The sequence below is a fragment of the Nilaparvata lugens genome, chromosome 1 (assembly GCF_014356525.2).
Source record: "Nilaparvata lugens isolate BPH chromosome 1, ASM1435652v1, whole genome shotgun sequence".
NCBI classification, from domain to species: Eukaryota; Metazoa; Arthropoda; class Insecta; order Hemiptera; family Delphacidae; genus Nilaparvata; species Nilaparvata lugens.
Genome location: NC_052504.1, coordinates 451,785 through 469,124, shown reverse-complemented (window position 1 = coordinate 469,124; position 17,340 = coordinate 451,785). Strand labels below are relative to the sequence as shown.

General features: G+C 36.0%; 1 protein-coding gene across 1 annotated transcript in view; it reads right to left on the bottom strand.

Moving 5' to 3' along the window:
- Positions 1-3,055: 3,055 nt before the first annotated feature.
- Positions 3,056-17,340, bottom strand: part of LOC111044677 (nuclear pore complex protein Nup107) — a 48,639-nt gene continuing 34,354 nt past the window's right edge. Inside the window, 8 exon segments of the mRNA XM_039426894.1 lie at positions 3,056-3,266; positions 4,743-4,850; positions 9,074-9,175; positions 11,537-11,662; positions 13,758-13,934; positions 14,677-14,817; positions 16,048-16,246; positions 16,317-16,347. Of these exon segments, the coding sequence (XP_039282828.1) occupies positions 4,743-4,850; positions 9,074-9,175; positions 11,537-11,662; positions 13,758-13,934; positions 14,677-14,817; positions 16,048-16,246; positions 16,317-16,347 (884 nt within the window). The 3' untranslated portion in view covers positions 3,056-3,266.

Below are 17,340 nucleotides of genomic sequence, written 5' to 3'. Positions count from 1 at the left end.
TTCTAACAAACGTAATAGGATACAAGTATTCTTTTTTATATTTTGGTCTTGTGTTGATGGGAAGGATATTATTTTAAATCCCTTTCAGAAAATCGACAATTTATTTGTTGAAACACCACCGATTTATGTACAGTAGTTACATCACAATATTATATTATCGTTATTCGAATTGCATTCACTATTATTCTCATTTTAACTAATTTTTCATGCTTTGTAAAATTCGTTTGATAATAAGCGATACTGTCATTCAACGTAAATTAGTGTATAAGCCAGTATATCTATAAACTGCAACCTGAATGAATTATAACTCTAATCTAATCTTGCCATAATAATACTAATTCAGAACCGAACAATTTATAATTTTTAAAAATGAATTGACTAGTACACTTTTTAATAAAGTAGGCTACTGTTTCATATATTATACTATTTTTTAAATAAATATCCTAACCAGTGAACCTTTTTGAATGAATGAATGAATTTATTTGCCAAAAACAAAATACAAAAAAGCTTTACAAAAAATAAATATAAGTATATGCTACTGCACTTAAACCAAGAAAAAAGAGCAAAAATTTAAACGACACTTAGGCCTGGTTGCACAGAAGTCTGTTAAATTTAAACACCCCGACACATATTATTATAGTGGGGTATCATAATTAGAACTAAGTTTAGTATTAGCAATTTTTTTATGTATATTATAATAGTTATGTATTTGTTTTGTCAATAAACTCCTCTGGTTGCAATTGATTGGCAATCAGAGAAATTATTATTATTATTTAAACCGTGATTAAATGCACAGAAAACCAATCAGAGAAGCCTTCTCTGAGAGGTTCTCGTGGCATTTAATCATTATTTAAATTCAACACACTTTTGTGCAACAGGTCCTTGAATCACATACCATTTCATTTTCAATTATTATAGGCTGTTATACAAGTATAAAATAAATTTAACTAATGAACTATTTATAGAGTACTATATTTGAACTAATGAATCTATATATATAAAAGCGAAATGGCACTCACTCACTCACTCGCATAACTAAAAATCTACTGGACCAAAAACGTTCAAATTTGGTAGGTATGTTCAGTTGGCCCTTTAGAGGCGCACTAAGAAATCTTTTGGCAATATTTTAACTCTAAGGTTTGTTTTTAAGGGTTTAAAGTTCGTCTTTTAGCATGTATATTCTTCTTCTCCCAATCTCTTAATTAGAATTGAAATTTCCATATCATATTTACTATAGAACTATAATCTAGATAGAGTACCTCTTCGAAACAGTTGTTAACTGGCAACTAAATTAATAATTTTGTCAGGTTGGCATTAAGTTGAGTTGATTTTGTTAGGTTGGCACCAAGTTGAAGATTTAAATGCATTTATCGCGGAAAAATTGATTGGACACTGTTACTTCAATCCTGGGAATATTATATTACTAGCCGTCAGGCTCGCTTCGCTCGCCATATCCGTTTAGCCAGACGTTTAGTCTGGACCCCCGACTGGATTGTCCTAATATAATATGATAAAAATGAAAAATGCAGGCGAGCGAAGCGAGCCTGCTGATCTCATTCTTGGACGATCCTGTCGGGGGAGCCCCCTGGCTAGACGGATATGGCGAGCGAAGCGAGCCTGACGGCTAGTAATAAATAATCTTACATAGAACACTTTGTATCTGACTCCTATTCGCGGACAAAGTCCAGTAACATACTGTACTTTTTGTGAGTAGTATCTTGTTCACTTGTAACTTGTCGTGTTATACTTTTGTTAATATTTTGTATGAATTTCGAGTGAATTTGAACTTGAACTATTTATACTATATTTGTCAAACTCTTATTGAGATTAGCCTTACATCTTGCTTCAAGATCAAAATGTAGAAGAGCGTCGACGGTTGAAAAGTAAAGCATGTATCTAAATGTCTCAGTCTCCTTCTAGCTTCTACCCTACCATCGATATTCCACTATTCCACGATTGGGTGGCTGGTTGAGGTAAGTGATAACGCGCCGGTCTAATAATTAAGAGGACCCGAGTTCGAATCTCGACCGGGGCATAAGTTTTTGACCACAGCACAATAACATAGATACGCCACCCCGTCTTTCGGGGGAGACGTTTCGTCGGTCCCAACTACCTAAAAAGGTGTCATCTCTCATCATCATCATCCCTCTCATTACACACGCACAAGTTTAAGAGCTTATGAGGGCATCAGCCTCAGTACTATTATTATTCTTTTACTCTCACCAAATAGTAGATACTACAAAAATTTAAACATAATCAAAACGTATTGATTAAAAATCTGATTTATTGATTGACTTTATTACTAGTAGTTCTGTGAACAGTAGACCTCGCGCAGTTATAAACCACAGCCTCCTCTTATACTGTCCATCAGAGTAAATCCTGTCTGTATGTCGTGTCGGCGAGATATCGGTGTGAAAACGGCTAATGGCTGTTGGGGTTGGTGTATCAAAAATGCTAACATCGAAGGTAGTCTCCTTCAAGACATACTGGCAACAGGTCAGCCCGAGTTCAAAGCAGAGAAAGGTCGAGAGACAATACTATGTTATTTTAGTTATTAATTGCATGCAATCGATAGTTCATTTAATAGTGCATAAAAATTGCATTCAATGAGGCATGCAATTAATAGTCCACACAGCAGCTGATTTTTTACCAAGTTACATTGAGATATTGAATTGTATGCGTCATTGCATGCAATTTATAATCTACTCGACAGCTAATTTATCATGAATAATTCTATAGTCTGATTTTTACTCTAATATTGGCGTATGAAGGAGGCTCCTTTTCATTTTATATTATCCTTGAAAAGCAAAATTTCCAAAAACCTTGTATATACGTCGACGCGCAATTTGAAAAGGAGCATACCTGACGAATTTCATGAGAATCTATTACCGCGTTTCGCCGTAAATGCGCAACGTATAAACATTTAGACATCTACAAGAATTGAAACAGAATCAAAACGTATTGATAAAACATCTGATTTATTGATTGACTTTATTACTATCAAATCATAGTCAAGGCGATGTTGTCTCACAAGGTTTAAAACAAAATAACAAACTTTTATACTTGAAAAACTGATTTTATTAACTTATTAAAACAAATGGATTGTCCATAAAAACATTACAGTTACAATACACGGAATACTAGAACACAGAAATCGTCCGTTAAGAAATTTTCATCTTAATGGAATTTAATAATCAACAGCAGCTTCAAATTATTTAATCTTGCCAATTGAAACTCCATAAAGATCCCGTTTGATATGTGGCAATCTGAGAAAAAATAACCACAATTAATAATCAAATTATTTGTAATCAAAGTTATTAATTTGTGATCATAATTCAACATTTGCTACTATAAAAACCCAAAACTAAAAATCTGGTATGGCGCACTCACACAACTTTCCTTCCACACCTGACGCTAGTGTTTACTCGCATCTCAAGTCTACTATTCAAAGATCTGAGACTGAGCCAGCTGGTGACAGGACAATAACGCTGGAGACACACGAGGTCTGCTATCTCTTCATAGTGAATGATTTAATAGAATTAACAGTTGCTAACAGTTTGCAATTGAATAATCACATTTTCTCGAATATCAGGCTTATTTTCAATTTCAAGTGAAAATGTTACTTAACATTAATTGTAGAGATTTTCATGCTCAATCTTTTCCACTAGACATTTTTTAAATTGTATTTAAAGCCTGATAATTGGGAATCTACGATCAAACTTGCATAGATGGGGAGGAGCTCCTGAATTTTTTTACAGATACGGGACTTGTGACATTTGATAGAGCTTATTAATGACTATTTTTGGTATAAATTTGATAAAAATCTTTGGAGCCGTTTTTGAGAGATTCGCGAAAACCCCTGTTTTTGACAACATTTTCGGCATTTTAGCCGCCATCTTGAATTGCATTAGATCGAAGTTGTTCGTGTCGGATCCTTATAGTGTAAGGACCATACGTTTCAAATTTCAAGTCATTCCGTTAACTGGGAGATGAGATATCGTGTACAGACGCACATACACTCATACACACACACACACACACACACACACACACACACACACACATACAGACCAATACCCAAAAACCACTTTTTTGGACTCAGGGGACCTTGAAACGTATAGAAATTTAGAAATTGGGGTACCTTATTTTTTTCGGAAAGCAATACTTTCCTTACCTATGGTAATAGGGCAAGGGAAGTAATAGAATAGCTTATAAAGCTGCGTACACATATTCGTGCTTCCAACCCGCACCGAGCACGCTCCTCCCTCGTACCGCCCTCGTACCACCATCGAAACACAGTCGCACCGCCCACGCACCCATCATGGACGTTACGGAAGATGTTAGATCTTCTCGCGTTCCCCGGTCGAACCACTGTTGCTCGCCGGTCGATCATCAATCGCTCTGCTGGAGTGACGTTCGGTTGCGGAGCAGAGCGACAGTCTGTACGCACCGTAAGTCTTTATCTAGGTGCTATAATCTAGGTTCTAAATTTCAAGTCATTCCGTTGATTGGGAGATGAGATATTGTGTACACACACATATATACACACACACACACACACACACTCACACATACAGACCCAGGACTCAAGGACTTTTTTGGACTCAGGGGACCTTGAAACGTATAGAAATTTGGAAATTGGGGTACCTTAATTTTTTTCGGAAAGCAATACTTTCCTTACCTATGGTAATAGGGCAATGAAAATAAAATCAGTAGCCTATTTTGAACGGAATACTACTCACTTAGGATGACACTGTGTACCCCCAAGGGTCCTTCTTGTTATCTAGTAATGATAGAGACGTTTCACTCAGTTTATGCAGCAATTCGGCCAATTGTTGTTTTGAATACACCTGCAAACAGAAAAGGATCCACTATCATTAATCAGTATTTCTAAAATGTTCTACACATTTCATTCAATACTCTACTAGATATCCTGAAAACTTTGAAAAAATCACGCTCAACATTCCACAAGGAATCAAATAGTATATTTCGCACCTAGAGCAGAAAATGAGATTTTTCCAGCTCAAAATCGGTTTTCAAGTCCGAGGCCGTAGGCCGAGGACTAGAAAAGATTGAGAGCTAGAAAAACATTTCTGCCCGTGGTGCGAACGATATTTTTCGCCACAGTACAGGTATTGCTGACAAAATAAATAAAGAATACAAAATAAAGAATACTCGTTAAGCTATCGTACCTATCTCTTGATTCTAGTGGTAGAAGATTTGCAGTCAGGATTTCAGATTCTTTTAAAATTTCACTTGGAATACCACCGTCATCTTCAAGCATTTTTGAAAATTCGGAATGCACTAATCAACAATAAATAATTGAATAAAACTGGTTGCGAAGCGAATTAGTTTGATTCGAAACTGGAACTGAAATCATGGCGACTTCAGCTGAAGATGAAAGTGGACACTCGCCCGATCTAGCGGATGACTTATTAACTACTTCCATGAGCGGCTGGAAAGAGACAACTTTCTGGCCTAGACCGGAAAAGAAACCCTTTTCTGACGTCGTCTGCTAACAAGGTCTTTCAGATCTACGTAAGGACTGGAAAACAGCTGCTTTCTGTGCAGTGTGGCGAAAACAATATTTCATCGTAAGACCGTGATGGACTTATGGGCTGCACCACACCTAAGAGTATGGTAGGCAAAATATCGCATTCTCGAAAATCATACGGTGATGTATAGCCAAACACAATACCAAAACACAAACATGTTTTGAGATGCAAGCTTTCTGCTTCTCAACTATCAAAACATTTAAATAATATGAGCATTTTGCCATTTAAAATAAAAAACCTAACCCCCTAACCTATCCCTTTAAACCCTCAAGGTATCTTTATCTTTTAGGTCGTGTTTATACTTAAAAGTTTGTCTTTACGTCAGCTTGTGAATTTCGGGGATGAGATATTTTGATGTTCTAAAGGTGCGTACAGATATACCAGATATATGAGAATCACCTTAAACTAAATACCAACAAAACAAAAATTCTTCAATTTACAGCATCCCGTCGAACTTTAAACAACAATATACCTACCGTAGACCTATCAGGCTACGATCGGTCAAAAGTGACGAGGTTTCTCGGGGTCGAGCTGCAGGATGACTTGAGGTGGGGTGATCAGGTGCAGCGTCTCTTGCATAGGATATCTGCTATTCTGTTCTCGCTGAGGTGTGTGAGGGGGAGCAGTAGGGTATAATTCCCTGCTTGCGATCTATCATGGCTATCTCATGTCTGTCATTCGTTACAGTTTGATATTCTGGGGTGGCTATGATACACACCTTGGGGTAATTTTCAGGAGGCAGAAAAGAGCTCTGACAATAATCTTCAACTTCAGTGCCCGAACATCATGTAGGCCTTATTTTGTGAGAGAGTATATTAACTTTGCCAGCCATGTACTTTCTGGAGATCATCACGTACGTTAGTAAAAATTGGAGGGCATTCTCATCCGTTTTACTTGATCATTCCTACAATACGAGGAGTGGTGGCTCAATCCTCGGTTACCCGGCACATAGACTAACCCTTCTGGAGAAAGGCCCACACTATTGCGCAATAAAAAATTATAAATAGACTCCCCCATAATTTTAAAGATTTTTCCAACTTTTCAAAGATGACCGGAAGGATAAGGAAGGTTCTGTTAAAAAAGAGCGCCATACACAGTGGATGAATGTGTGGATGTCTTGAGGGAAGAAAATTACATGTCATAGAATTATTACAAAATAAAAATTTCCTTTAAATCAACTGAAATTAATCGATTTCTTCCAGGGGGTGTTCCTGAAGGCAGTATTTTTCTTTGACGTCTCCTCTTTGCACTATTGTATATTTTTGTGTTTATTATTGATTGTGACGATTCAATGTTGTGAAGCTTGTCTTTTATATGCAACTACTTGAATAAATGAAATTTGATTGATTGATTGATTGATATACGCGCCTCCAACACGCTCCGCAGTCGCTCCGATCATGAACGTTAAGGGAGATGTTAGCTCTTCTCGCGTTCCACTCTTGCTCCCGGGTCGATCATCAATCGATCTGCTCGAGTTACGTTCGATTGCGGAGCAGAGCGAAAGTCTGTACGCACCTAGAGCAGAAAATGAGATTTTTCCAGCTCGAAATCGGTTTTCAAGTCCGAGGCCGAGGACTAGAAAAGATTGAGAGCTAGAAAAACATTTTTGCCCGTGGTGCGAACGATATTTTTCGCCACAGTACAGGTATTGCTGACAAAATAAATAAAGAATACTCGTTAAGCTATCGTACCTATCTCTTGATTTTAGTGGTAGAAGATTTGCAGTCAGGATTTCAGATTCTTTTAAAATTTCACTTGGAATACCACAGTCATCTTCAAGCATTTTTGAAAATTCGGAATGCACTAATCAACAATAAATAATTGAATAAAACTGGTTGCGAAGCGAATTAGTTTGATTCGAAACTGGAACTGAAATCATGGCGACTTCAGCTGATGATGAAAGTGGACACTCGCCCGATCTAGCGGATGACTTATTAACTACTTCCATGAGCGGCTGGAAAGAGACAACTTTCTGGCCTAGCCCGGAAAAGAAACCCTTTTCTGACGTCGTCTGCAAACAAGGTCTTTCAGATCTACGTAGGGACTGGAAAACAGCTGCTTTCTGTGCAGTGTGGCGAAAACAATATTTCATCGTAAGACCGTGATGGACTTATGGGCACATGCACCACACCTAAGAGTATGGTAGGCAAAATATCGCATTCTCGAAAATCATACGGTGATGAATAGCCAAACAAAATAACAAATCAAAACACAAACATGTTTTGAGATGCAAGCTTTCTGCTTCTCAACTATCAAAACATTTAAATAATATAAGCATTTTGCCATTTAAAATAAAAAACCTAACCCCCTAACCTATCCCTTTAAACCCTCAAGGTATCTTTATCTTTTAGGTCGTGTTTATACTTTACAGTTTGTCTATACGTCAGCTTGTGAATTTCGGGGATGAGATATTTTGATGTTCTAAAGGTGCGTACAGATATACGCGCCTCCAACACGCTCCGCAGTCGCTCCGATCATGAACGTTAAGGGAGATGTTAGCTCTTCTCGCGTTCCACTCTTGCTCCCCGGTCGATCATCAATCGATCTGCTCGAGTTACGTTCGATTGCGGAGCAGAGCGAAAGTCTGTACGCACCTTAAGAGTATAGTGGTGGAAAATACATTCTATAGTGAGGTCTACGATAAAATGGCAGTATTTGATTAACATTGATGTTGCTATCCTTGTCTATCATTCGACAAAGCAGATAGCGCTATCCGTTTCTACCTTTGCAACCTTATCAGATCGTTTTTTAAAAATGTGGAGTATCTATATATATAAAAGCGAAATGGCACTCACTGACTGACTGACTCACTCACTCGCAGAACTAAAAATCTACCGGACCAAAAACGTTCAAATTTGGTAGGTATGTTCAGTTGGCCCTTTAGAGGCGCACTAAGAAATCTTTTGGCAATATTTTAACTCTAAGGGTGGTTTTTAAGGGTTTAAAGTTCGTCTTTTAGCATGTATGTTCTTCTTATTCTCTTAATTTATAATTGAAAAATGTCCATACCATATGTTAATATAGAACTATAATCTAGAGAGAGTACCTCTTCGAAACAGTTGTTAACTGGTAACTAAATTAATAATTTTGTCAGGTTGGCTTGAGTTGAGTTGACTTTGTTAGGTTGGCACCAAGTTGAAGATTGAAATGCATTTATCGCGGAAAAATTGATTGGGCACTGCTACTTTAATCAGAGCTATTCCTGGGAATATTATATTACTAGCCGTCAGGCTCGCTTCGCTCGCCATATCCGTTTAGCCAGACGTTTAGTCTCTGGACCCCCGACTGGATCGTCCTAACATATGATAAAAATGCTCAAATGAAAAATGCAGGCGAGCGAAGCGAGAATCTCATTCTTGGAAGATCCAGTCGGGGGTCCAGGGGGCGGAGCCCCCTGGCTAAACCGATATGGCGAGCGAAGCGAGCCTGACGGCTAGTAATTAAATAAGTGATAAAGTGATAAATTACAATTTCTATTCTGTAATTATTTATTCAAGTATTGAAAATGAAAAACTCACCCTGTAGAGTTCGTATTGTTCGCTAACAACCAGATCGGCAAGTCTCATACATTCGGTGAAGTCTCCTGAACTCTGCAGCACTGTATGAAGCAACAGCACAATCTGAAATTATAGTAAAAAAATATTTATTAATGAAAAATAAATCATTTTTACAGGGAGACGATTAGTTTTTCAATTGAATAAACTAGTTCCCTTCCTTCTGTTTTCCAACACAAAAATGTATAATTTAATGAGTTCTCATTTAATTATTTGAAAATCAGAAAAAATATAGATAGTACAAATTCGCATTCAAAATACACGCCAACAATGTCAACAGCTGATTGGGATGGCTGCAAGATAATACGCAAAGTATTAAGAGTACACAAAGTAATACTTTGCGCACTAGAGCGGAAAAGTGGTTCTTTGCGTTCTGTAATCAGTGCAGGAATGGTCACTTTTCAAGGTAACTGTAGGAATAGTTATTTGTGCAACTAGTGCGCAAAGTGACAGTTTGCTGCACCGAAAGAAACGTTTACGCCCGAGCCGTAGGCGAGGGCGGAATGGTTTCTTGAGTGCAGCAGAGGAACTTTGCGCACGTATTTCACATTAAGTTTTTCCTACAGTTACCATTGAATATGAAAAGTGGGTAATTATGGGTAAAATTGCCTGAAATGCATCAAATGTTTTTCTGTGTAATTTTATTATTGATAAAAACCTTAATTTATTGTCAAATTGAATAAAAATGTTGTCCTTGGTTATAATATATAATGAATAATAATTAGCGCGTTGTGCTTGGTTGCACCTCTGCTCACTATAGCAGCCACAGCAGTCACTGTTACCAACTTCATTTTGATTTTGCTGCACTGTTGCTCCATATAACCTACTAAGTATTTTGCGTTGCCATGTTGCAAATCTGGAGTGCAGAAAAATTTTTCCCGCACTAGAGCGGAAAAGTGGTTCTTTGCGTTCTGTAATCAGTGCAGGAATGGTCACTTTTCAAGGTAACTGTAGGAAAAATATATTTGAGATCATATTTGAATATTCTATCAGATATACCGGGATGACTTAAATCACAGCTATCTACTACAGACGGCGGTGGAAAAAGATGAGCAACGATACCGTCCTATCACTTCTATAGTGAGGTCCACGTTGTAATGGCAGTGGAGAAAGATAGGAGAAAAACGTTACCGATCCTCTGTCTTGTCAATGTCTTCTATAGACGGTAGCTGATACAGATATTGATGAAATATTAACGGTTCATTCTCGTTAAATTATATTTTTCAATAATTTCATTATGAATTTTCATAATTAAGGTGAAATATTTTGTTAATTAATTACTTCTACATTGTTAAAAGACGATCTGACAACAGAGCAAAGCGAGAAAGAGATAGTGCTATCCGCTTTTTGGAATGATAGACAAGGATAGCAATACCGTTGCAAATCACACACTGCCATTATAACGTGGAACTCACTATACTAAAGTGAATCTTACTATTACATAGTATAAAACTATATAAAGAAAAATAAAAATCTCAGTACCCTTTTAGAAATATTTTTCTTTATATTTATATTACAAGTAGCCCTATACAGAGAAGATAAATATAAAACTATAATATTTTTATTGAATTTATTCTTTGAGTTCACATCTAAATTATTTATTTGTAATTTAGTTTTGTGGATGATTATAGTTAATCTTATGGCAACTCATACAGAAGTTTTCTTGCCGGTATTATGTTCGTCCATTCAATATTTTTACTGTTTAATAGTATTCTGTTTTGTTTTTCTTTGTATTGATGAATGGATGAAGTTTGAAAATGAAGCAAAGACATTAATTATTTAAACACACTTTCAGTTACCTTCTCAGCTACACTTGAAGTATTTGTGGCGAGGAATTTGGGAGAGGAATAGCACAAGGTTACCTTATTTTTTCTCTCCCTATCATTTTTAATGATACGTACTTGTTGTATGAATCAATAAATAAATTCAACAAAGCTGGCGGTGCTTTGTGCTTGATGCTGCATCCACATGTTGGCCAAGTCGCTGGTCCAGCCTGGTAGACCACCCACTGGCGCTGGTCGTCGTTGGCCTTCATTGGGCCAACATGTGGATGCCGCATTACTATGTATACTAAGGTCCACGTTATAATGACAGTGTTTGATTAGCAATGGTATTGCTATCCTTGTCTATCATTCAACTAAGCGGATCTCTTTCTCGCTATGCTCTGTTGCCAGATCGTCTTTTAACAATGTAGAATAAATTAATAATTTCTTGCTTGATAAATATAATTGATTATTTTAAACGAGAATGAACAGTTAATATTACGTCAATGAACCTGTATCAGCGAAAGTCTATGGAAGGATTAACAAGACAGTTTTTGGCAACGTTTTTCTCCTATCTTTATCCACTGCAATTATAACGTGGGCCTCACTGTAGTAGTGGATGTGTCACTATGATAATTGTTGGAAAATGAAATGAATTAGTGACCTTGGGCAGACAGAGACTGCGCAGTGACTTCATCTGTTGCTGCCTCAGCTGGTCATCCAGCTCATTATCTACCAGCCAACCTCCATCCGGAAACAGTAGCACGTTGTACAGCTGGGCTTTCACGCACTGCAACAAAAATGCACAAACATCAAGATAATAAATCAATTTTCGCCATACTGCACAGAAAGCAGCTATTTTCCAGTCCCTACGTAGATCTGAAAGACATTGTTTGCAGACGACTCTCGTCTGACGTCAGAACAGGTTTCTTTCCGGCCTAGGCCAGAAAGAGTACCCTTTCCAGCCGCTAACATGGAACTAAGAAAGGTGATCAAAAAACAGCTGATCAATAGTATATTTCGCACCACGGGCAAAAATGTTTTTCCGGCTCTCAATCTTTTCTAGTCCTCGGCCTACGGCCTCGGACTTGAAAACCGATTTCGAGCCGGAAAAATCTCATTTTCTGCTCTAGGTGCGAAATATACTATTTCTATTTCCAATTCATTTATTGCCAATTTAGAATATTCAAGTCATATTAAAAACTCTTTATAATATGACATATCATTAAAAATATAAATAAATAAGCATAATAAATTATTCATAAATATACTTAAATAACATAAAAAATAAAATCTAGGCATCACCAGCAAAAAGAAAGTCTTTGCCCGCTGGTGAGAGTTGCAAAACAGTAAAAGAAAAACATAAGAATTCGAAATAATGCAGAAAATTTAGGTTCAAATTTAACTAATAATTACAGTAGAAACTTTAGAACAGTAGAAAAATAAACAAATATTGTGCAGAGAAAAACTTATAAAATAAAAGTAAAGGAAATTAAATTAAATATTAAATTGCCATATTTAATGTAAAAAATACTCTCTTAATCCACTCTTTCACGCTCTTTTTACTAATTTTGAAATCCAAATCAAAAGGTATTTCATTGATCAGTTTACTGCTTGTGTAAATTAGCTGCCTTCTGATCAATGAAAGTCTTGTATAATAAACTTTATACACGTATTTCTCTGTTACACCCGTTCTGAAATGATAAGTGTTCTTGATCAGCTTTGTAATTATTATTTATTTTTAATAGAGACAAAGTCAAAGTTTGTTGGATTGACTCTGTAATTTATAAAATATTTTGTTTGGAAATGGTAGCACTATGATTGTAAAATATTGATGTCATTATAAATTTGGGCTTTCATACACTGCAACCAAAAATACACAAAAAATTAAAATTTATAGAGACAAAGTCAAAGTTTGTTGGATTGACTCTGTAATGTATAAGTATTTTTTTGGAAATGGTAGCACTATGATTGTGAAATACAGAGTGCCCCAAAATTAAAGTACCAAACTTTGATGTTAATACTGACTGGTAGGCTTCCTTGCTATTTACAACAAATTGATGTTTTGCTGCCTCGTAATACATTTCATTGTATCTCTGTTATGCTTTGTCCAATTCTTATTCTTTTGGTGTTGACTGATTGTAAATTAAATTTCCTAAAAAAATTTGTTCTTGGTAAATTTCTCTATCTATCACCGTTCTCTCGCAATTTTGGATCAAAAGTTTAAAATGGCTGCCATTTGGAATTTCCGAATTTTACAGTGTTGAATATTTTTTCTACAGTTCATCTCTCTTATTTGAACATACCTACCGATTTTTATAGCGATCGGTTGGAGAAATTTGAAGATAAAAATACAAAATGACGAATATCTCGTAAACGAAGCGTTCTATGAAAAAAATTATTCTAAATTTTCTCTTTATTTTGGCCCATAGAACCTATTCCCGAAGTTTGGCACTTTCATTTTGGGACACTCTGTATTTATGTCATTATACAGTTGGGCTTTCATACACTGCAACAAAAATTAGACAACATTAAAAAAATGAATTAATAGAGACAAAGTCAAAATTTGTTGGATTGACTCTGCAATTGAATTTATAATTATTTTCTTGGAAATGGTAGCACTATGATTGCAAAATATTGATGTCTTTATACAGTTGGGCTTTCATAAACTGCAAAAAATACACAACATTAAAAAAATGAATTAATAGAGACAAAGTCAAAGTTTGTTGGATTGACTCTGTAATTAAATTTATAAGTATTTTGTTTGGATATGGTAGCACTATGATTGTAAAACATTGATTTTATTGTACATGTTGGACTTTAATACACTAAATCAAACACAACTTGAGCTTTAGTCTGGTGATGCTGATGCAGCCACATGATACCTTAGTCTGGTGCGCGACGGCCATCTTCCAGCGCTGCATCTCCTTGTTGTAGAGCGCCATCTTGTGATCGTGCGCCACTTTCTCGGTGAATGAGGCGGAGTCTCCCAGTTTGGCCGGCTTGGCGGGTCTGGCGTTGTGATGCTGCTCAAACCAGTCGGCGAAACCTTCTTGCGCGTCCTACAAACAACACAACAAACAATTACAGAATTAATGCAAGTTCCTCGTTTAATAAAGACAATGGGCCATACGAATAAAGTTGAGCATTTGCTTATACTTCTAAAATATGGAGCATTTGCTTCATTTTCTATGAATAAACGTGAGCAAAACCTTTTGCTCATGCTCATCAAAAAAATAGTTTGAGCATTTGCTCAAAAGTAAAAGCTTATACTCAAAATTGTATGAATAAACTAGAGCATTTGCTCAACTTTTGAAGCAAATGCTTCAAAAAAGGTGAGTCTAGTCTAGAGCAGTTTATCACCTTTTGCTCATGAGCAAAACCTTATGCTCCATGCTCTGGCTCATGAGCATTTGCTCTGGTTTTATTCATATGGACCAATCACTTGCACATCATCTCATTATAAAATCAATATAATTTTCTCCAAATTACCTGAAACTATAAAAAACCCAATTAATAAGAGAATTGGTCATTATAAAAAATTGTTGATGAGTGGGTCTCTAGTATTAGTTGTAATGAACTTGAAGATTATGTTATTTCTACTTATGTCAATGGATTATGAGTTGTTTGAGCTCTCTCTCTCTCTCTGTGTGTGTGTGTGTGTGTGTGTGGTGTGTGTGTGTGTGTGTGTGTTGTGTGTGTGTGAAATTTAAAACAATCTAGTAACCATTTTTCAACTTTATTAAAGGTATACTTTCAACTTTATAAATAAGTATAGAATACAGTTAGGTTGGGGACACTCACTAGGTAGGCCTTATGACAGAGGTACTCTCTAACAGCTGCCGACACCCTCACAGGGAGACTGTTGATGAAGAACTCATCAGCCTGCATGCCTGGCTCCAGCTGGTTTTGGGTCGCTATCAGCTCCAGCGAGTCCACCGGGATCTGAAACACACAAATCAAAAAAATTATCGATAGTATTAAGGTTCACAAGTTTGAGTTTCTTCAATGGTTCCAATTTTTTTAAATAACTCAATATTATTCGTTACAAGTGGAATATTTCTAATTAATTTATAGATTCAAGCCATCTAAATTCAAAATTTATAGTTTTAATGTTTATTTTGGACTAAAATTTTATAAAATTTTTATAAATTCATTAGAATCGGTGATTCATTCGCTATAAGTACAGAGAGTTTTAAAGTTATAGGTCAATCTTAAGGGGATTAAACGACGATGTATTTGAAGCTACAGTAAATAAACTGTATGCTCAGTGTGGTTACTCTATCACTTCTTTACTACACGTGACGTCACGCTGGCGTACATCCCACCACTTTGAATCTTAGACCTGTGAGTGATCAACCTTCTGTCTACTAACGTTGCTGCACACGTACAAACCTAAGGTAGTGAAATTGATTTTTCCTACAGTTACGTTGAAAAGTGGCCATTGCTGCACTGATTACAGAACGCAAAGAATCACTTTTCCGCTCTAGTGCGGGAAAAATTTTTCTGCACTCCAGATTTGCAACATGGCAACGCAAATACTTAGTAGGTTATATGGAGCAACAGTGCAGCAAAATCAAAATGAAGTTGGTAACAGTGACTGCTGTGGCTGCTATAGTGAGCAGAGGTGCAACCAAGCACAACGCGCTAATTATTATTCATTATAATATAATGATAATTATAACTTAATTATATAATTCATTATAATATATTATATTATAACCAAGGACAACGAGGACTTTAGGATTTTAGGATTAAGGTTTTATCAATAATAAAATTACACAGAAAAACATTTGATGGATTTCAGGCAATTTTACCCATAATTACCCACTTTTTAAATTCAATGGTAACTGTAGGAAAAACTTAATGTGAAATACGTGCGCAAAGTTCCTCTGCTGCACTCAAGAAACCATTCCGCCCTCGCCTACGGCTCGGGCGTAAACGTTTCTTTCGGTGCAGCAAACTGACACTTTGCGCACTAGTTGCACAAATAACTATTGTCTTCTTTTGAAACTGAGTTGCACCATACCATACTTTCCGCCCTAGATGCAAAATATGTTATTAAAAATATAGTGTGAAGGTGATTTCAAAAACCTCTCTCCTACTACATGATCCAACGCCACAGCTTTCTCATAAATACTATACATTTACCTTCAGTAAAATACTAATAATTACCTTTTGAAAGGCGAGCCGCGCAGCTTCCAGTTTGCCCTTAGCCAGGAAGCTCCTGATGAGCGCATTGGTCTGCCACAGAGCTTCGGCCCTCTGCTGCGGGTAGAACACCACCCAGTCCAGGGCACTCACCTTCTCAAGGTCATCTGCCGTCGTTTCGGCCAACAGCTTTACGTTCACGTTGTCATCAGACACTTTGTTCCTGGTCACGAAGAAACAATTTTTTTCACAATTTTCGTATGGTCACCTTTAATTGAAGATTTACGTTTCACATTTTAATTTTCACAATTTTCGTATGGTCACCTTTAATTGAAGATTTACGTTTCACATTTTAATTTTCACAATTTTCGTATGGTCACCTTTAATTGAAGATTTACGTTTCACATTTTAATTTTCACAATTTTCGTATGGTCACCTTTAATTGAAGATTTACGTTTCACATTTTGTCACAAGAAGAACGTTTGAACTTTGATATTCCTCAAATAAAATTGTCAAAGACACATAAGAGACATTAATATCAAAGATACTTGATATTTAATAAAATTCCACTATTGGTTCGAAATCTGCCAGAGAAACGTTTTAAATTAGTTGTTAGAAGATGGCTGAAGAATCAGCCTTTCTATAGTCTCAGTGAATATATGGCATCCAACCCAGATACGATTGAAATATGACCAAATCGTGCTGAGCTACTTGTTTTGAATTTTGTAACATTGTTTTTGACACGCTATTCTTTGAGTGAGCAATTAGAAATTATATTATAGTGTAACATAATTATTGCATCATTTGTATAATATATTATTATTTCAATGGATATTGTATTACTGTATAAATTTTGATTAGGTTTTGCAATCTTTACTTATGACGAAGCTTATTGCAATTCGTTTGTTAATGCACATAAATATTCCTATTCTTATTCTTCTATTCTTCTATTCCTATCTTACTCTTCTTATTCTTTAATTTAGTAAAATAGCTAGGGTGAAATTAAAAAAATAAAATTGGATTTTCCTCCTTAAGGGTGGTGCAAAGGCTAAAAATAAACTTTCTACTGGTTATATTTTTCAAAGTTTTTCGATTTTTTACTATCAAGCTATCAAAATGAAAAAGTTTTCTCATGAAAACATTTTTTCCCTCATTACTTTTAAGATATGAGCGCCTAAAGTTTAAATTTTTGGACAGAACATTTCAAATTCGTAAGAGATAAATCCATGAGATTTATAGGATAGATTCTTCATGGTTTTGTTGATCTAGTAAACCAAAAATTTTCTGAAAATATCGATTTTTGAGAAAGTTATTCAA